The 22,339-nt window shown below is 37.8% G+C and overlaps 1 protein-coding gene across 2 annotated transcripts in view; it reads left to right on the forward strand.

Moving 5' to 3' along the window:
* UBN2 (ubinuclein 2) overlaps window positions 1-22,339 on the forward strand; it is a 71,188-nt gene that overhangs the window by 42,927 nt on the left and 5,922 nt on the right. For both annotated transcript variants that reach the window (XM_047096088.1, XM_047096090.1), the window contains 8 exons: window positions 2,027-2,156; window positions 5,691-5,809; window positions 6,315-6,428; window positions 7,013-7,156; window positions 7,886-7,936; window positions 10,259-10,301; window positions 14,464-16,014; window positions 22,068-22,299. In XM_047096088.1, the coding sequence (XP_046952044.1) occupies window positions 2,027-2,156; window positions 5,691-5,809; window positions 6,315-6,428; window positions 7,013-7,156; window positions 7,886-7,936; window positions 10,259-10,301; window positions 14,464-16,014; window positions 22,068-22,299 (2,384 nt within the window). The remainder of the gene's footprint in view (window positions 1-2,026; window positions 2,157-5,690; window positions 5,810-6,314; window positions 6,429-7,012; window positions 7,157-7,885; window positions 7,937-10,258; window positions 10,302-14,463; window positions 16,015-22,067; window positions 22,300-22,339) is intronic.

Raw genomic sequence — 22,339 nt, forward strand, 5'->3', positions numbered from 1 at the left:
TTCTAGAATTTTGTGTGAAAATATAGGTAAGACTAAGCATTCCTGAGCCAGAAGAATCTTTTTTATAAAGTTGGCCATTGCTTCAGCTGTGGATTCCTATGTTGTGTTTCTTTGAGCCTTCTTCAGAGGCAAATGAGAGCCTTGTACATACAGATGGGGGTATAAAAGTGGGTTTCAAACTTATATACTCAGGAAATCCAGTGTTTGTCCTCCAGTGCATTATCAGCAGGTGGTCCCAGTATATTTTTATCCATTTAGAGCCTGTAGTAATCTCATGCTTATAATTTATTATCAGAGGGTTGAGACCCAGTCATTGTAACATTCTTGCATGGATATCTGCTTTGGGGACAGACTTTACTTAAAGAAGGAAAGAAAAGACAAGAAACCTGGTAGAGAGAAGGGGTCAGACTCAGGAAAGTTCATTGCTTTGGGAGAACCTTTATTTTTCTGAAATGTGAAAATACCTGAAATTCAAACTTTGATTGGCATGTGTTTTTAGTCATCTGCAGATCCTTCTTAGACCTTAGAAGATTGTAATTCTTAGGAAAATAAATAAATAACTGTATGAGGGATGTGTGTTTAAAATATACTGCTGTCAGGTAGGATTTTGTATATATTTGTGATACACCAGTATAGTCTATAACCTTAAGGGTTAATATGCTTGTCTCATTTTTCCCTAGTATTGGCTTAGCAGCAGGGAGTCAGTTCTTCCTGTTTTTGAGTTTCGCCCTCTTTGGAAACCACTTATTTTTTTAAGTATGTCACTGAGTCAATCTATTCTTAATTGAAATCTCTTACTACTTGGAGTTTCTATTTTATTTTCAGCCTCAACTACCGTTTAATAACAGGGCAAGCGTAGAAAGCCTCCTACCCAGAGTCTAGACTTTTAATAAAGCTTCACGCATAATTTATTTAACCAAATGTTTATACACAGAACTCATGACAGTAATGGTTGTTTCCCATATGATCCTGTGCATTTGACCTTCTGGTTCTTATAGATCCTAAACATTTTTCTATTTGTATATTGTATTTGACTTCTTTAATACCAAGCATTTTCTCTTGCCAATGCTAAGAGCATAGTTTTCCACATTTCACTGTTTCTGAACTTGCAGTGTATCTTCTAAGTGATGGATATATTTGATAGGCAGGGTTTCTTCCCCAAAAGCTGTTAACTGAATCTATTTATGAGAATTATTTATTAAATCTATCTATACGTTGTCCTATCATAGAATGTGATGATTTGGATGTAGTTTGTTGCCAAGAGCTCCAGTTAAGTCTTGGTCTTCAAATTAGCATCTGTTCCTATCTTCCTACAATAGCAGCTGCCAGATTTAGTGTCTTCCATCTTGGGAGAAACCTCCGTTATTTCTTGGCAGACTTGTCCAGCTGGGAATACGGTGGCTGTTAAAACTCTTTTCCTTTTTTTTTTTTTTTTCCCCTTCTTTAAATAACTATTAGGCTAAATACCCATTTAACAATTTATTTTTGATCTACAAAACTAATTTATAAATGGAAAGAGGAACTGAAGAATTGGAATAAATTGAGCCAACTATTAAGTATCTAATTTGTGCAAGGCAGGCATAATAAGGGAGACAAATGGATAAAACAGTCTGTATGTGTAGCCAGAAGAGCTTTACCTCTTCTGGATCTGCAATTTTTTCAGACACCTCTAAGGAAAAAATATTCTAAGAACTCACTGAAACTGTGTGACTCTCTAGCTTAGCAATTGTGGTGGGGGGAGAGGGGATGTGAGTATCTATCTCTTAGAGGAAATGAGGTTTTGGTTAATAATGGAGTTCCTATGCTTTACCCAAAAATGTAGGCTTTGTCCCTGTTCATCAAAAAATTAGTCACCAGACTACTTATGTTTATATAAATTCTCTGTATATTTTTTTCCTTGAAAAATACTGTCTAGGAAATCGTGGAAAGATAAAACGAGAGAAGAGTCATTGCTTTTACCTCCTTGCTTATGTATTAGTACCTAAAAGAAATTCTGTACTATTTATTTGTTGTTGTTTTTGTTCAGCATTGAGTTACAGCTACAGGAACTAGGCCCTGTCATTCGTAGTGGTGTCTACTCCCATCTTGAAGCTTTTGTGCCATGCAATAAAGAAACACTGGTGAAACGTCTAAAGAAGTTACATCTCAACGTCCAGGTAAGAAGAGGAACAATAATATCTGTATCTGGAGTTTTATAACCTATAAAGAGACTAGTTTCTATTTGGGACTTTTGCATATTAGTTGCTTTATACTCTTAATTGTATGTATTGAATAACCATAGGAGGTTATTAAAGGCATAGAAAATCTCTTGAAAAAAATTACTTTTCAACAGTTGAAAAGGCTAGACGAGAATGTTTCCTAAGCCGTAGATTCCTGGACTGGTAAATTAATGTCAGTTCCACAGGTGATACAACTTTGCCCTCAACAAATATCTGACAGATTTATAACTCGGTTTTCTTATTACTGAAATGGATCTGTACAGATTTGTTCATGCCTACGTTACAAAAACTGAGAAAGAATCACAGGGTTACGTGTAAACTTGGAGATTTTTTTGTGTGTAATCATCCATATTTTGCTAGATTCTTCTCCCCTAAAACACCACCAAGTAATTATCTAAGTTTGAATGCTTCCAGTGGTCAGAAACTTATTTCATTATAATATCAGAAAGTTCTTCTGTGGGGCGCCTGGGTGGCGCAGTTGGTTAAGCATCCGACTTTAGCCAGGTCACGATCTCGCGGTCCGTGGGCACGAGCCCCGCGTCGGGCTCTGGGCTGATGGCTCGGAGCGTGGAGCCTGTTTCCGATTCTGTGTCTCCCTCTCTCTCTGCCCCTCCCCCGTTCATGCTCTGTCTCTCTCTGTCCCAAAAATAAACGTTGAAAAGAAAGTTCTTCTGTGCACTGAGACATATGCAGGTGCTTTCCACCCTATTGGTCCTGATTCTACCTTTGAGTCCATTCATAAACCTAATTATTTGTCACCTTCATGGCTTTCATGTTTTTGAAAGCTTGTATTATGTCCCCTCCTTCACTTCCATATAAGGTGGTTTTCAGTACTTTCACTGCCTGATGATTTTTCCCTTATGATTTATTTGATTATTTATTTTTTAAATATTTATAACTTGCAAGGAATAGGAAATAATGCAGTGTAAGACAAGAAAGGACATTTTTTTTTTCTATTAATAAAGGTATTTGATGGAATTAAAAGTACATACGAGGGGCACGTGGGTCGCTCAGTCAGTTGAACATCTGACTTTGGCTCAGGCCACGATCTCACAGTTCGTGAGTTTGAACCCCACATCGGGCTCTCTGCTGTCAGTGCGGAGCCTGCTTTGGGTCCTGTGTCCTCCTCTCTCTTTCCCCCTCCTCTGCTCATGTGCACACGCACTCTCTCTTTCTCTCTCTCTCAAAAACAAAACAAAAGAAAACAAAAAAACAACCAGAAAGGGATGGGAACTGATCATTTGGATTAGCTCTTGTTTTTCTCTCCCTGTGTCTTATTTTTATCCTTTTATGTGCATCTGAAAATAAGATTACTTCATTCTCAAGGTTTTATATTATAGAAAGGCCACACACAGAGACTGACTCAACCCTCTCATCCCAATCCAAGTTTTTGGATCAGGAAATCTGATTATACTATGTTGGGTCAACCTAAACTTTTCTGGTCAGAGGTTGGGAGTCACACAGCACAACATGGCTGGCCAAGGGCCTCCATAGCTGATGGGGGAATGAACATGGTGCCCAGGACCACTAGTATTAAGAGCTGATTGGCATAGAATTCTTTATTATAGGTATTATACTTCTGTTAATAAAATAACTCTTTTGAATTCAGAAACTGTAAGTTCTTTCTCAACGTAAAGCAGAGTAATCAACAAATGAAATTTACTCGAGGTCACAGATTTTGTGTGACCTGGCTCCTTTTTTTTTTTTGCATGGCTCCTTCAGACATTGACTGCTGGAGCTCACTGCCATACATTCAGGTGACAGACATGGGTACCAGTGAAAAAAGGAACTAGAGGCAGGAGAACAACTTTTCATACATTATAAAATATTTTCTAAGGGGCATTTCAGATTTGATGTTTGAAGTTATTTAATATTCCTGTTCTTCCTGTGGAAGAAGACATCTATCTTAACCTTTGATTTTCTTCATATGGTTTTATCATGTATACTTTATTTATTTATTTATTTATTTATTTATTTATTTTAATGTTAATTTTTTGAGAGAGAGAGACAGAGCATGAGCGGGGAAGGGGCAGAGAGAGAAGGAGACACAGAATCGGAAGCAGGCTCAAGGCTCCGAGCTGGCAGCGCAGAGCCCGATGCGGAGCTTGAACCCACTGTCTGTGAGATCATGACCTGAGCTGAAGTTGGACACTCACCTGACTGAGTCACCCAGGCGCCCCTGTCATGTATACTTTTAATCCCTAAATACTATATTATTTGATTTTGCATGTTTTTGAGCTCCGTATGAATGGAGTCATCCTGTCTCCATACTTTTCCTCTGCAGCTTGCTTTTTTACACTGAACATTATGTACCTCAGATTTAGCTATGTCTTTACCTGTGGAGGACTCCAGTTGTACTGCTCTACAGTGTGTACACTGCTCCATTCTGTTAATACATCCCAGTTATTGTGTCTTTTTTACGGCTGATGGATAGGTGGGTTGTTCCCAGGCAGATAGTCGCAGCTACAGAATTAGGAAGTGATCGCCTAGGAACCCTGATACCGGACGTTCACATTTCTTTTAATAGGATTTTGTAGCAGACACTGTAACGTGTGCAGTAATGTTTGTTAACTGGTATGCATGAAAACAGTAAGAGTCTTCCAGTTTCCTCTTTCACTTTGACCTTGACCGTGTAACTTTGCTTGCAGCGTAAGTCACAATTGGTAACAATAAACGAAAGAACAGGATGCCAACGTCCAGTCGGTTGTCACCCAAACCAAATTATGTGTTCTAGTGTTGCAAAGCAGTATCTCCTCTCATGGTACCCCATCAAAATGGGGATCAACCGGTAGTAGTCTGCATAGTGTAGATTTTGTTCTTTACTTAATTTTTTATGACATTTGAAGTGTCCGTATAATTTCTTGGCCAAACGTGGGGCATTTTTAAGAATGTAAAGGAATATGTTATGTGTCAACTCTGCTCGAATAAAACATTTTTTTTATTTTTTATTTTATTTATTTATTTTTTTAATTTTTTTTTTCAACGTTTTTATTTATTTTTGGGACAGAGAGAGACAGAGCATGAACGGGGGAGGGGCAGAGAGAGAGGGAGACACAGAATCGGAAGCAGGCTCCAGGCTCCGAGCCATCCGCCCAGAGCCTGACGCGGGGCTCGAACTCACGGACCGCGAGATCGTGACCTGGCTGAAGTTGGACGCTTAACCGACTACGCCACCCAGGCGCCCCTAAAACATTTTTTTTAAAGAAACAAGTGTAAGGAACACTATTAATTATGCTGGGGTGATTACCAGGCACAAACTAGGATTCTCGTTGGCTGCCTGGGAAGTATGGTCATTCTAATTTTATATCCAGTGTGCCTCCTGAAGACTGAGTGCTGTAGAAGAAATGTCCGTATTTAAATATGCTTACATTTTAAATCTATAATTAGTGTCTTTTGAGAATCTGCTTGCAAAATAATTTTTTGTAAATGTGTTTAAAAAAACTTGTAGTATTTTTTTTTTTTTTCCCTCAGGATGATCGTTTAAGAGAACCTCTGCAAAAACTGAAACTGGCTGTTAGCAATGTCATGCCTGAACAGCTATTTAAATACCAGGAGGACTGCCAAGCTCGCAGTCAAGCTAAGTGTGCCAAGTATGTACCTCTTCTGTTTGGACTGGCTTTTGCATTTGAGAAATATTTTTAGCTCTTAGGGATTGGTCTTATGTGGACTTTATCACCAAATAGAAATCCACATATGCCACTGAAACAGTATAATTGAATATTTTCTAAATGACACAACACTTCCCATTCAGTTGCTTTGATGTCAAAAGCAAAAGTTCTGTTATCTAGTGGATGGGTGTGATGAAAGCAAGAGCTGGCGCTGGTCGGGTATTTCCCATGTCACCCAACTTAACTGGCTGAAGTCAGTATTTTCTGAACTCAAAGATAAGTAATCATGCCCTTAAATGACACAGCTTGAAGACCTAATTTACCAAACTACTTTATGATGCTCTTCAAAATATTATGTATAAAGGCAGATTATTTACTCTGCCTTTTGAGTTAACATTCAGTTAAGCAATTTAACAGGTGTCTCTGGAGCATATCATAGGCACTGTTGGGTTAGAACTTCGCTTCATCAAATCTTTTTCATTTTTAGGTTGCAGACAGACGAAGAACGAGAGAAAAATGGATCCGAGGAAGATGATGATGAGAAACCGGGGAAGCGTGTCATAGGACCAAGAAAGAAATTCCACTGGAATGACACCATCAGGTAAAATTTGACCAAAGCCTTCACTTTTAACCAAACGGACAATGCGGAACTAAGGTTTCTAATAAAAAGAATATATAGTAAATGGAAGAGTAGATTGGCAGCAACCAAAAATTGGTGTGTAGGAAAATTTATTCAAGAGAAGTTTGATTTGGTCCTGGTATCTTTAGAGTGCTCTCACTTTTATTTTCATATGCTACTTTCTATAAACTAATCTTCTAATTATTAAGTCAGTCATATTGGCTTCAGAAGGTGAAGTACTCTGTATACATCTGTAATCAGTCATCTTTTTTGACCAATATTTCTGTACCCCAAATAGAGGGTTTGGTTGCAGGACTATCCCTTTCAGTCTTTGGTGCCTAGATGAAAGGTATCAAAGGAAATTGTTTCATATTGGGGATTTGGCTGTAGTGCAATGAGTGATGTGTGTTAGAAATTATTTATCTTCATGTCATCTGAATTCTTGAGATAATATTCTTTATTATTGCTGTCAGATTTATGTGCTTAAAAAGAATCTGTTTCAAACTTACTTTTCCACAATTTTGCAGTCAGATTTATATATAAATATATATTTTTAATCTGTTTAGAACTTTGTTATGTAACCTTGTTGAGATCAAATTGGGATGCTATGAGTTAGAGCCAAATAAAAGCCAGTCCGCTGAGGATTATCTTAAATCCTTTATGGAGACAGAGGTGAAACCATTGTGGCCTAAGGGCTGGATGCAGGCAAGGTAAGAAATATGACATCCTAGATTTTATTTTACTTTCTTATTGTTGCTGTGTTTAAAGATACATGTATAGAGACAAATATGTGACATTCATTTTGCTAAGAACCTAGTGTGTTTAGCGTTCTCTATAGTCCTCTCAGATGATCTCTGCTTTGAAAACTTGAGGCACTGAAAAGACAAAATGGTTAGTCACAGGGACGTGGAGATACAGAGATACACATAAAGGTGACTTTTTTGCCAACCACTTTCTCTTTTTTTGCACCTGACTTTGCTAATAGAGAAAATGGGGGGAGAAGTAGATGGCTATAAACTTTGGGAGGGGACTTCACATAGGTATCATGAAGATAAGCGTAGAGCTGAATACAAAATTGAGAGTGTAGAAATAGAGACACACAACCTTGGGTTCTGTTGTCAATAGTCAATATAGAGTGGTGTCTCAAAAATGCATAGTCGTCCAATTTAAACCATAAAACGTTAAGAATGTTAAGATAGGCAGCTGTCGCAACCAGTTAAATCAACAGAAAACATCTTTTGATCTGTTAAAAGATTTAAATAAATAAATCTTCTGTAAAACTCCCTGTAAGACAGATTACTGAATTTACTCTGTGCCATTATAACTTCCATTTGATAAATAAGCAAGTAATAGACTGTTGAAAACCATGTGAGTAAAATGAGAAAGTGGTTATCATTATCTGTTACACAAAAATAATTGTGTCCTTTTAACTTTTGCAGAATGCTTTTTAAGGAAAGTCGGAGTGTACATAATCATCTTACTTCTGCTCCGTGAGTAAAACAGACTCCATAGTTCTTCATTTGTTTTTACTCACATTATGTGCTTTAGTAAACAAAAGTACTATTTATTAAATGCTAGGCAACATAGTACTTAAATGTACATTTAGACGATCTCCATTTTACTACTGCCTTTTTTTCCAAAAAGAATCATTTTTCTGTTGACCTGAGACCACATTTATCTGTTTAATAGTTCTCAGGCTAGTCTCCAAACACCTGAATCTATGCTGGCCTGAGATCTGGCGGCTAGGAGCCATGTAGACAGGAAGCCTCTGATGGTTTCGTTTGTTCCTGGGCCTTCTTCCCTCCAGTTATTTTGTGTCCTTTTTCTTTCCCTCTTAATGATGATCAGCATAGCTAACCTGTAGCCTTGTGCCTTGGAAGACAGTTTCTTACACATACCTACCCTGCCTTGCCTTGCAGAGTGCTTCATTCTACAAAATTAATCTATTTTTTTTTTTAATTTTTTTTTTTCAACGTTTATTTATTTTTGGGACAGAGAGAGACAGAGCATGAACGGGGGAGGGGCAGAGAGAGAGGGAGACACAGAATCGGAAACAGGCTCCAGGCTCTGAGCCATCAGCCCAGAGCCCGACGCGGGGCTCGAACTCACGGACCGCGAGATCGTGACCTGGCTGAAGTCGGACGCTTAACCGACTGCGCCACCCAGGCGCCCCAAAATTAATCTATTTTTCATGCCCTTCCCTTCTGTTCAAAACTGGGTATTTCCCTAGTGGTATGATTACTAAAGAAAAGTCTCTGATCCTGGTAGGCAGTAGTAAAAAGTTGGGTTTTTTGTGGTTATATTTTTGGGTGAGTACTGGTTGACTCAACGAGAATTTTATATTTACCTACAACTTAGGGCTATTTCTCTGCACCATAGAAGTGTAATAGTAAGAGTTAATAAAATATACAATTAGCAAGTCACTGAGAATTTACAGACCACTGTAATTCAATATTCTAAGAGGTCTGGTTAACAACTGGGTAACATTACAAAACTCCCCATCTCCTTGTGTACAATTATAATGGAATTTTTTACAACTCTTAGGAAGGACACTTTGTTAGTATACTATCAGAGTTATGTTGGGTTGATTGTGGTTTTTGGTTCTTGCTATTCTTGTTTATTGAGTATAAATTTGGGATAAGTTTGGTTTCATACACATAGGTTTACTTTGTTGCTGGTGGTTTAATTATCCTGGGGTGGGGGGTATATTTATATATATATGTGTATGTATTGGTGTCGATAATATTTCTGGCCTTTAATTTCCCTGTAGTTCTAAAATCACAAATGTGTTACAATTCAGGTATAAATAATTCATCCCTTTAAATCTAAAGCATATATTTACATAGACCCTCTCTTCAGTTTTTTAGGTGGCTTTATTATTATGACTAACTTGTGTTTTGTTTTGTCTTGTTTTGCTTTGTATCAGAAAGTACAAATCTATGGGATGCGTGGGCCTGATGTCTTTTGCCCCAATGGTCTTTATCAAAAAAACTTGGAAAATTACTGTCGCCTTAATGAAGTTGTAGATTGGCAGTTTTAATCAAGATATTTGTTAATTTAATGGATGACATTTCAATTTAGTGAAGTAGAAATATTCAGTGTGAGGTATTTTAGCTTGTTAACCCTTTAGTTATTCAACAGACATTTGGGTACTTTCTCCTCTTATGGAACACATAAGATTTTTGTCTTCAAACTTTTTCACACTGGTTCCCAAAGTTTCCAGGGTTGCATGGTATTTTACTTGCCTTTTATCCTCCTGTCGTTTTGACATTTTTTATTTGAATTCTCATATTAAAATAATTTTCTTTAAAAAAGAGAATTTTATTTTTTTAAATAATACCTTATTTACAAGTTCTTGGCATTGGTTCTTCTCAAATTATGGTTTAATTTGAGCTTGAGGTTTCTTGAAGATCTGTTTTCTTATAAATAATTATTAATTCTTACCAGTTCTTTGAAGTGGGTCTTCTCAGGCAGCTTTGTTACCCTATCTTTAACTGAACTTTTAAAATTTTATTTTGATTATTTACATTTAATTTTTAAAACCTTTTATCATCTACCGTTCATATTTTGCTAATGGTTCAGCCTTTCTTCCAGTTAATTGAAATTGGAGGAAATGTTGCTGTATATTCATATATAAACTGAGTGTGTGTGTGTGTATACACATATATAAATACACACATATGTGTAGTTCCTTCATAGAATTTTCCAAATAGCATAAGAAATTATTTACCCATGTAATGGCAAGATTAGAATTTCATAATGAGTGACCTAATTGCTACTGAAATGACCTCCTTTTTAATCTGTTGTCTTAGGGCAAAGAAAAAGGTGATTCCTGCACCTAAACCCAAAGTGAAGGTAAGTATTGAACCAAATCTTTAATTGGTCATAATTGAGGAATGTTGAAATACATTCATAAGATGAAAAGGATATATGGTATTTATCATAGATCAATAGGTAGTGTACTCTTAAGAAGAGTGTTTTTAAACTTTGTGAAAATCCTAGAACCCCTGTATTTCCAAGAATAGATGACTGTGTGGTAGTGGGAAATTTGCACACCTTAATTAAATTGTAAGATTTAACCTCATACAAGTTAGAAACACTATAAAATATAACAAATGTCCTTTAAAAGCACAGCTGAGATTGCAGATGTATAAGAGGAATCCCAAGGACCCAACGCAAAGAAGCTACAGGCGTGTTAATATGTCTTTGAGACTTTGGCTGCCTGTAGGGGTACTTGCTGATTTTCATCTATCACTTTATGATTTATTTTCAAATTTCTTCTCAGAGCACAGGAGATAGGGTTTTCTTGGGCTTATATAGATTAAGAATTAGACTGAAACTCTGCATGGACCCGGACCTTCAAAGGGTAACACCTGTGGTAAAAGAAAGAACTAGAAAAATTCACTCGCCAGCAGAAAGTAAGAAACTTGTGTGTCTTGGCCTGAGTCCTAGATTAGGGGAAGGAAGTCCTCCCTGAGAATTTAAGGAGTTCAGGAGTTTGATTTATACTACCTGCAAGATCTGGGAAATCCCCAAACTTTGAAAATAACTTAAAGGAATTAGTATTAACCCAAGGCAATTGGCAAATCAAATTTTCCTTGAAATAATGCAGTCTCATAGCAGGCTTCAAAGGCTTGCCACATATATACTGTGTCAAACATGAGCTTACTGTTTGAAAATACAGATTACACAAGGAAATGAATTACTATGAGTGAGAGTCAGCAGAAACATCTGACAGAATTAGATCCCTGAGAGGGCCAAGTGACGGACTTACTGGGTTTCGAACATAAAGGAATTTAACTTGTTTAATATTCAAAGAAGGAGAAGACAGGATAAAAAATATCACAACAGACAAAGCAGTTGAAAAAGAACCAGGTATAATCTCTAGAAGTGAAAACTGTAATCATTTGAAAAGTAAACTTATAGAGAAATCCCACACGCTTTATTTAGGTTTTGGACTTTCCCTATAGACTTCATTTCTTTGAATAGATGAGTTTCTTTGCTTATGAGGTATGGCCAGAAGGCCATCCTTCTCTGTGGCCTTCTTAACTTTTAATATTAGAGGCTTTGTAAGTACGAATAGGCCTCTTTTTCTTACATACCTCATTTGTCTTCTAATCTAAATAATGGAAACATTAAAAAAAAAAAAAAAATGGGGCGCCTGGGTGGCGCAGTCGGTTAAGCGTCCGACTTCAGCCAGGTCACGATCTCGCGGTCCGGGAGTTCGAGCCCCGCATCAGGCTCTGGGCTGATGGCTCAGAGCCTGGAGCCTGTTTCCGATTCTGTGTCTCCCTCTCTCTCTGCCCCTCCCCCGTTCATGCTCTGTCTCTCTCTGTCCCCAAAATAAATAAAACATTAAAAAAAAAAAAATAATAATGGTGAGCCAGTATTCCATCACATCTGTTGAGTTCGTGCTTTGTTTTGACACATTATTTTTAAACTCCTAATGCCCTTCATAAAGTGTTTGTTAAATTTTACATCTATTCAAACATATGACTAATTTATCAGAATTCTGATGTTGACAAGGAGTATAGGGAATTCCCTGTTTTTGCTTGTTTGTGTCTTTGTGATTAAATTATTTTTTCCTTTTCCCCAAATGGAAAAACTATATCGCCGATTTATGTTTCTCCTACCCTACCGCCCCTCAAATACCTGTTTTAATTACAAAGATAATACAAGGAAATACATTAGAAAATGCAGGGGTGCCTGGCTGGCTTAGTTGGTGAAGCATGTGACTCTTGATCTCAAGGTTGTGAGTTCAAGCCCCACATTGGGCATGAAGCCTACTTTAAAAAAAAAAAAAGAAAGAAAATGCTAACAATACAGAAAAATAAGAAGGCAAAAAGTATAAGTATCCAGGAAAAAAAAAAAGCTCCTACTTTCTGGTACAAACCCACCCTCCCTTCCCTCCGTCCAAACACCTGTTCATTTATTCATATGACTTAACATTTTATAAATGGGATAGTTTGCTTTTTTGACTCAAGTATATACCCTGAACAATTATCTCTGTCAGTATAAATTTACACAGTACTCTGCTGGCTGGATTTAATGTTATTTTTATAAAGAAAAAATTAATTTAGGGGCACCTGGCTGGCTCAGAAGAGCATGCAACTCTTGATCTCAGGGCTATGTGTTCAAGCTCCACATTGGCCCTAGAGCTTACTTTCAAAATAAATAAATATAGGGGCACCTGGGTGGCTCAGTTGATTAAGCCTCTGACTCTTTAATTCTGGCTCAGGTCATGATCTCATGGCTCATGAGATCAAGCCCCACTTGGGATTCTCTCTTCCTCTTCTCCTCTCCCACCATTGCGGGCACTCTATCTCTCTCTCACACGTGCACGGTCTCAAAATAAATAAAAAGTTAAAAGATAAATCAGTAAAAATAAAGCCAGTTTATTCATTAAAAAATAAAAAGTTACTTCAAAAAGCAGTTTTATATTGGTAACACTACCAGTATTATTCTGATACGTTCTCCCATCGTCAGTTTCTATACTTTTTTATAAAATGAAATTTTCACTAATCACAATTAGATGGATGGCATGTCAAAGCAGACATGTTTTATGTGCATTACCCATTCATATCTTAACAATTTTGACCTTAATGCGGTTATACTACAGAATTCTGAGAGGCAGTGGGGTTTTCAATCAGGGCTTTTGGAGTAGCAGCTTAGAAAAATTGCTGATTTACTGTAATACAGTAGATCATTTTTAACAGCTGATTTCCTGTAATACAGTAGAAGGTGATAGTAGAGACACTTCCTCTCCATTCTTTCCCCACTGTGGTTAAGGTAAGTGTTGTGGTGATATAAATTGATACACAATTTAAGACTTTGGGTTTAGGTTTATTTGGGTTTGTTTTTAAGAAACCAATCAAAGAAACTTTGAAATGATTTTTATGTAATAGTTTTATTTCTTCTTAATTTTAAAAATGACATGAGTCAGATACTTTATATTTCTCTTTTAAGGGAAACAGTTACTTTTTAATTCTTTTGCTTTTTGAATATTTTAAGCTGTGCTTTATGGGGTGCTTGGGTGGCTCAGACGGTTAAGCGATGAAGTGTCTGACTCTTGATTTCGGCTCAGGTCATGATCTCACGGTTCGTGAGGTCGAGCCCCAAGTCGAACTCCGCGCTATTAGCATGGAGCCTGCTTTGGATTCTCTCTCTCCCTCTCTCTCTGCCCTTCCCCTGTATGCGCGTGCTCTCTCTCTCTCTCTCACAATAAATATATAAACTTAAAAAAGAATAAACTGTGCTCTAATTCTCTTTTCTCTTACTTGAATTTTAAGAAGGTTAATTTTTTGAAAAAACAGACAATATTCTCTTAGGTATTCAGAATTTTAATTCCTAATAACCCTGTTTTCTTAGTATATGGCCTTGCTCATAGTACACATTTAGTAAATATATGTTGAATACATTACAAACGATTTCTACCATGATAAATAGAAGACATAATTTCATATGCTTGGACGAATCCCAGTTTGATGTACTACTTTCTCTACGTATGGCTCTGGGTGGCTCTAGCACAGGGCATACAGAGGGCAGAAATACAAGGAAGCAGAAAGCAAGGGTCAGTATCCTAGCAAACCATTCTATAGAAGAAGGGTGGAGTCTTAGGATAAATGCAGAATTTCTTCTAGGTGCAAGGAGAACAAAAAGAGAATAGCCTCTGAACAGACGGATTTGGAATAGCACGTGAAGATCTGATGTAGGTGGGCAGGGTGAACGGGGTTTCACCAATAATGTAACTAGTATGTGAACGTTCCTTTGGCTTGGTTTTAATTTTAAGTCTTCTCAGAAGAGCTTACTAAGGTATGGCAGCTGTTTGCAATGTATCAGATGCTTTGGCTTATGAGCACAGTTCAGTCAGGAGCTCTGTCCTCAGACATGTTTTGGTTTTTACAGTCTATAAAGATTTCCAGTGGAATTTTAATCATCGTGAGAATTTCTTAGTCCTTTCAAAACTGATACTTAATAATTCATTTAATTTTTTCCAATATAATGCTGTTTATGGTAGGAGTGTAGTCCAAAAAAGGACCAGAAAACTCCTGCATCCTTGGTGGCTTCAGTTGGTGGTCCTTCAACGAGCTCTAGCACATCTGCCGTGGCCTCTACCAGTTCTAGCTCTACACCAGCCCAGGAGACCATCTGCCTTGATGACTCACTAGACGAAGACCTTTCTTTCCATCCACCTGCACTGGATCTTGTTTCTGAAGCTTTGGCTGTTATCAACAATGGGAACAAGGGCCCTCCGGCTGGCTCAAGGATAAGCATGCCAACTGCAAAGCCTCGTCCAGGACTGAGAGAAGAAAAGTTAGCAAGTATCATGAGTAAGCTGCCATTGGCTGCTCCTAAAAAACTGGATTCTTCTCAGACTGCACATTCATCAAGTCTTATTGCTGGTCACACAGGGCCGGTACCAAAGAAACCCCAGGATTTAGCTCATACTGGCATCTCTTCAGGCCTTATTGCTGGTTCTTCAATTCAGAACCCTAAAGTTTCCTTGGAACCTTTGCCAGCCAGGCTGCTTCAACAAGGACTACAGAGGTCGAGTCAGATTCATGCTTCTTCCTCTTCACAGACCCATGTTTCCTCTTCTTCCCAAGCCCAAGTTGCTGCCTCCTCTCACGCTCTGGGAACATCAGAGGCCCAAGACGCTTCTTCGTTAACACAAGTAACAAAGGTGCACCAGCATTCAGCTGTCCAACAAAACTATGTGTCTCCATTACAAGCAACCATTAGTAAATCACAGACCAACCCAGTGGTGAAATTAAGTAATAATCCCCAACTTTCCTGTTCATCCCCGCTTATTAAGACTTCGGATAAGCCACTTATGTACCGCCTTCCCTTATCTACTCCCTCACCCGGAAATGGTTCTCAAGGGTCCCACCCCCTGGTTTCTAGGACAGTACCTAGCACCACTACCTCCAGTAACTATTTAGCCAAGGCTATGGTGTCACAGATGTCCACGCAGGGTTTCAAATCTCCCTTCTCAATGGCTGCATCCCCCAAACTTGCCGCATCTCCAAAACCTGCCACATCTCCTAAACCCTTGCCCTCACCTAAGCCTTCTGCCTCACCCAAGCCCTCTGTGTCCACTAAGCCTTCAGTATCAACTAAACTTATTTCTAAATCCAACCCAACTCCCAAGCCTCCTGTACCCCCAAGCTCTTCCAGTCCAAATGCACTAGTAGCCCAGAGCAGCCACTCCAGCAGTAACAACCCAGTCCATAAACAGCCCAGTGGGATAAACCTCAGCAGACAGTCTCCCACCTTGAATTTGCTGCCCTCCAGTCGTACTTCAGGCCTTCCATCCACAAAAAATCTTCAGGCCCCTTCAAAGCTAACAAATTCCTCACCCACTGGAACTGTTGGGAAGAATAGCTTGAGTGGAATTGCAGTGAATGTACCTGCCAGCAGAGGTAGCAACCTTAACTCAAGCGGAGCCAATAGGACTAGTCTCTCTGGGGGAACAGGAAGTGGAACACAGGGTGCTACTAAACCGTTGTCTACTCCACATAGACCATCCTCTGCCTCAGGGTCTTCAGTGGTAACCGCCAGTGTGCAGGTATGTATGTTCTGTGTGTTCGCGTGATAAAACGTAAGCTCGTTTGATTGTTCTCTTCAGTCAGTTTAATAACCATATACATACAGAAGTTGTTTGTAATAGTTTCTTACAGCGTATGGCCAAGGCATGTTCCTGATGTTGACATCACAGTAATGGGGATACTTGGTGGATGAGGTTTCTGTTGGGATGTGGATTCCCCCCTCCCCCCCCCTCCCGTAAAGTAGCACGTGCGTACTTTCACAGTTGTTGAAAAACACATAGAATGAATATTTAAAACTGTATGTTGTCAAAGTCCAGAACAAAGCCGTAACTTAGGAGTTTAACATACTCTCACTTGTCTCCTTTCTCCCCTGTTCTAGTCCCTCCTCTCCTGCTAACTTTGATTTTTTTATTTAGACAGATTTATACATTTGTCAGGGTTTTTTCCTTTAACCATTTGTCTTTTCAAGTAAAATTTTTATTTTGCATTAAACTTACAGTTATTCATACATAATTCTCTACGTCAAATTACTGTCAATAACCCTTTTATATACCAGTTTCCCTTTTGTGAGTTTTTACTTTACATTTATCTTGCAGTTAGCAGAGTGCCTCACTCAAGAAAGGAGTCTTTTCAAGAAGGTTAACGTAAAACCTAGTTTCCCTTAGCTCTAGCGTACCTGATAATTTCTGTGCCATCACGCTTGAGTATGTATAGACTTCTTGGGTCACTGTCTCCCTCCCAGTGTTATAAGTACTGTTCCACTGACCTTTGCTTAGTATTTAGGATTATGGAGAAGTCAGAGGCCATTCTGATTTTTTGTTCCCTTATGTGTGTTTTCTCTGCCTAAATGCTAGTAAGATTTTCTTTTTACTTGAGATTCAGGTATTCTCGGATTATGATTAGATTTATGTATAAGGTTTTGTTAACTGTACCTAAAACATGGTGACCTCTTTCAGTCTTATACCTGGTGGCTTTTTCAGCTCAGGAATATTTTGTTCTATGCGTTTCATTGTCTTTTCTGATCCATTTGGCCTAGGTTTTGTGAGAACTCTTTATCACTCATATATTTCATCTCTCTCCTTTCCATGTCATCATCTCTGTCATTGTTTTCATCTTGCTGCCACTCCTTGTATTCTGAGACTTTGTCAGATTTGTCCTTCATGTGACCAGTTTGATTTCTTTAATATTCTTTCTCCCTGTTCCCTGTCCCCAGAAGTAATACGTATTCACTGTAGGCAAATTCAGAAAAAAGAAAAATCACCATCCTCCCACCGCTGTTTATATTTTCTGGGTACTGTTTGAGATTCTTGTCAAGAAAATGGGTTTTACATAATCTGTTTCATAACAAGCTTTTAAAAAATACATAACATTTTATGATGTGTTCTTCAGTTCTTAAATGTTTTTTGAAAACAAGACTTTTATTGATTTGTGGAATTCTGTTGTCTAAAGAAGTACTGCTTACTGTTTATGTGGAATAGGAACATCTAATGAAAGAATGTTTATCTTAGTGTTTGTAAATATTTCTGCTATTCAGTACAAGCTAAGCATCGGTATTCATAAACAAATGAAACCCAGATCATCACTCTGCCATCCCTGTAGGCCTAGGAATGAATTCATTGTAGAATTCTAATAAAAATAAAATTCAGTTAACTGATATTCATTAGTTGAAATCTTGGACTCTCTGATGTTTTATCTATTAATTTTACTTTTATCAGAAAGAAACTAGCAAACACTGATTAGGGATGGCATGTTAAAATTCAAGTTATAAACTAAGGTCTGGAGAGTTAGTTCACATTCTTATTACTTTTTGATGTTAATCTTTAATTTGAGTAAAGGAGAGATTTATAACAGAAATACCAGTTCCCTGCCAAATGGGTCCTCCTTCCTAGTGTCAGTTACTTTTAATTCCCCTAGGTTTTTGTGTGTTTTTAAGTATGAAAAATGGATGAAGACAATTTATTCATTTTAGTATTAACTTTTAACTTCTTGTCATGATAAGGCTTTTAGCTCGCTTTATACCTTTGCCATTCTCCTAAAAGAGTAAAATTACAGCCTTTGACCATGTAGACTATTGTCTCTGTTGAGCCTACTCATAAACTATGGTTTCATTTGCTTTCTTATTACAAGTTTTTGGCTTTTTTTCTGAAGTTAAAACTTCACTTTTTTCCCCCCTTCACTTAGGAATTTAAAGCTAAATCTTTCTCCATTCTTTGTCATCTCCAGTGTCTATCAGTTCTCTTTCCCACCCCCACCCCCATCCTTCTTGTATTTGATCATTTATCCCGAGAGAAGCTAGATACTTGGCATAACAGTTGGTTTGTCATCAGGGAACCTATATGGCAGAATTTGTGTTTCCAAAAAAGAACTGCTTCCTTCTGGTTTTCTTCCTTTCTGAAATGACTTTATGATGTGAAGGCCTTAGCGTTCCTGCCTTCAGACTGACCCTTTTTGTTCTGTCTTACTGGTTTGACTGAAGAAAAGGTCAGTAATTGAATAAGGTTGTTGGTAAGTTGGGGAGAACCGATGGCTTTTTGTTTTTAATGTAGCCTCTCATTGAAACCTGGCGGCCTCTAGATACCTGTTTCTCTAGCGCTCTGATACTAAAAAGAGATTCCCTATCCGTGCTTGCAAAACATTCAGTTCCTGTCTGAAAGACATCTCCAGCTATCTGTTCGTTTGCAGAGTGAAAAGGACAGGGCCTGAGTTTAACAGAAGTTAAAATCTTTCTGGGTTCAGATTATCACCGCTACCTTCTTTCTATTTAATAACTTTCTGCTCAAGGCTTTCCTCTTCTTTCTTACCTTTCAGCCTGTCGATTTTCTATGAATTCTGTCTTTGCCACTTTATAATTCCCAAAATAATTCATTCCTTAAGCAAATGTTTATGAGATGTTTAATATGTGCCAGGCACTCTTCTAGGTGCTGGGAAAATAGAATGAACATCATACTCAAGATTTCTCTTCTCATGGGACGTATATTCCAGGTAGAGAGAGAAACAAAACACAAATTTTTAAAAAATATTTTAAGTGTTCTGAAAAATTAAAACAATAATATGATAAAGTGTGATTGCTGCTAACATAGATAAGGGAGTTGGAAAAGCCTCTTTCAGGAGGCAACATTTGAGTGGGGAATTGAATAAGCAGGCCAGTCATTTGGAGATAGGGGGGAATGAACAGTCCAAACTAGAGTGAAGACACTGAGATAGGAAAGAGCCTGACATGTAGGCGTGCACATCTAGACTAGGGAGAGATGGAGAGGTGATGAGATCTGAGATCAAGCAGAACCATGTGATGGAGGACCTTGTAGGCCACGATGAGAACTTGGGGTGTTAATGTGTTCAGTGGGAAGCTTTTGGAGGGTTTTCAACAGGGGAGTGGTATGGTTTGATTTATATTCCAAAAGATTACACTGGGTGTCGTCTGGGTGTCGTGGAGAATGGGGGTGGGGGGGGGGGGGTACTGGTGCACTCACCAAAATAAAACATGCGGTTAAAAAATTTTATATATATATTATATATATATATAATGCCCACCACGGGAAGAGCAAGGTTTTCTTTTATATTTTCTCCTGGAAATAAAATGTGGAGGTCATGGAAGTATTTTTGATTATGGAGCATCATCCTGAACTTTGCCGATTTACATTTGCCTGTTTTATGTTGACAACTTCTCCTATATGCTTCCGAATCATAACGATAGGATACCCAACTTTTGAAAGGTCTCCATCTCATAAGAGAGAGAAATTTATAAATGCCATGTAACATTCAGATAATCTGATGTTTCATTTTAATTTTAGAAACAAAAGTGGATATCAAAGTTTTTTGAAAGCACAAAATGTTAGTTATGGCATGGTATCATTTTCATTTGCTCAGTTACTTAATTTTGGAAGTTGCTCTAATTTACACTTGCCAGCTATTTTAATACTTCAGTTAGCCTCCTCTAGAAAAGCTTGAGTTCTCCTTATTAGCAGTATCTAATGTTCCTCACTACGGGGTTTACTTGGGGCAAACAGTATTGGAGTGTGTGCACCATATTATCCTGGGATTACAATAGAATTATGATTAAAAAAGAACTCTTATTCTTAAATTGATGCAGGATCCCTTCAATCCAAATTGCTTCAAAGCATTATTTCTAACTTAGTAATTCTTTCAAATTGTATCTGTTTTGTATATCATGGTTGGCTCAGTAAGGGAAAGACCTGAAAATAAGAAAAATAGCCAAGTCCAAGCAAAAGTGATGGAGATTTGTACTTAAGTGTTGGAGGAACTGGTGGTTTAAAAACAAAGTTTTTTTTAAGAAAAAGAATGAGTATGTTGACAATGAATTCATCTTGTCTTGTTATTTTATGATGCCTAAAAACTAAGGTTTCAAGCCTGAGTGTTGAGAAAGAATGAGACTATTAATGATAGCCGTTGACAAATAGGGCGGGGTCGCATGATTGCAGGAGCTGATGAGTTCAGTTGTGGTTGATGAGTGTTCCATATCCAAGTGACATTCCTCACTGAGCTTTTAGATTTACAAGATTGAAACTGTGACGAAGTCAGAACTATGGATGTAAGTTTGAGAGCTAACAAAGAAGAGAAGGGAAGGCTGTTGGAGAAAGAGTTGTAAAACTAGAATTGAAGCCTTCTTGAGTATATTCTTCATTTTTTGTTTAGCACTGGCATGGAACATTTGGTGTATCAATATATGTTATTGGCATATAAGAATGGGGAGATCATTTACATGGATTTTTCATGGATTAACTAAGAAATAGATCAGCCCCTTTACTAATTAGTAATGTTTACTGCAAGAGTAGTTAACACAGAGATAAACCTGATAATAGTTAACATTGATTACTGACTAAAAAATATTCAAAGAATTCAGTTTTGTTGACTAAATTTAGAACCGTAAAATTTTTGGCCAGGGAAACTTAGAATCGGTAAAGATAAGACTACAAAAGAAAATTCACAGTTGCAGAAACTATAATAATATCTGATACTGAAAAAATTTTACTGTAATTTTTGTTAATAAGTACATATAGAAAAGAGAGTCAAAATGGGGACAGATTATTGCTGAATAGAAAATTGTTCAAAGAATTAAATTAGCTTAATGAAGTATATTTAAGTAATTTCTCAGTGAAAGCTAATTACTGTTTGCATATTTCAGATTTAAATGTGTTTTTCATAAACATGGCATCAAAGCCCAGGCAGAGGAGTATTAAAACACCTTTTTACCTTAAGGAGTCTTAAGTTGAGAAAAGTAGTGAAAATGGAAACCAGCTTTCAGGGGTTAAGGAGAAACTAAATAATATGGAAATGGAGGGTATCATTTAGTAAATTTGATAACAAAAGGAGTACAAATAAGTCAGGTTGTTTCTAGGGGTTGAGGAAGAGCCAGGGATAGCTGTGGTTATAAACAAAACAGAACAAAAACAAAAAAACAAAAACATGAGGACTCTGTATGTGACAAAGCAGAGGAAACATGGGGAAAGGCGTAATACTAGATATTTGTACCAGAAAGTTCTGCATAGGTGGGATTCATGGCATGGTCAGATGGTTAGGCTTGGAGAAGAGACAGGTAAGGCTAATGATGAGGAAGAACATCTGGGATGGCCTCATTTCTTTAAGGCTTTATGATGAAAGCAGAGGGTATTGCATTAGGGGCTCTGAGAGAATCCTAGTCTGGAACAATAACCATGGGGATTGTGTCAGGAAGGTGGTAAAACAATGAAATTACCAGTCATTTTCAAAGATCATATTGAAATTGAGTGAAATTAATGGCTAGTGAGTGGCTCAGATCTAGGGTTTAGAAGCAAAAGTAGAAGTCTGAGGTGAGAAAGACATGTTAATATAGACATTAAAATAAGTCAAGGAGTCTAAACTGGTGATGAAGAGCTGAGTAGAGAATTATTTTCAAAACCAGTATGGTAGCTCTTAGAAATATACTTTTCACCTCGGTCTTTATTTTCTGTCTCATGAAGTTTCTGTTAGAGTAGAGTTAGGACACAGTCTTGCGCCCATGAGGATATTAAATACAATAAATCAATTCAGGTTAAAGATTTGATTTCTTATGTATTTTGACCCCTGGTTTCTGCAGTCCACAGCAGGAGCATCATTATTGGCTAATGCCTCACCTCTGACTCTCATGACATCACCTTTGTCTGTAACAAATCAAAATGTGACTCCTTTTGGGATGCTGGGTGGCCTTGTTCCAGTGACCATGCCCTTCCAGTTTCCCTTGGAGCTACTTGGCTTTGGAACGGACACAGCTGGAGTGACAACCACCTCGGGATCTACCTCAGCCGCTTTCCACCATAGCCTAACTCAGAGTAAGTGGGGCTCTTTTAGTTACTTGCCTACCTAGTTTGA

Source organism: Lynx rufus, unplaced genomic scaffold, assembly GCF_022079265.1.
Source record: "Lynx rufus isolate CCGP_SWC_20201006 ecotype Redwood Valley unplaced genomic scaffold, mLynRuf1.p SCAF_4, whole genome shotgun sequence".
NCBI classification, from domain to species: Eukaryota; Metazoa; Chordata; class Mammalia; order Carnivora; family Felidae; genus Lynx; species Lynx rufus.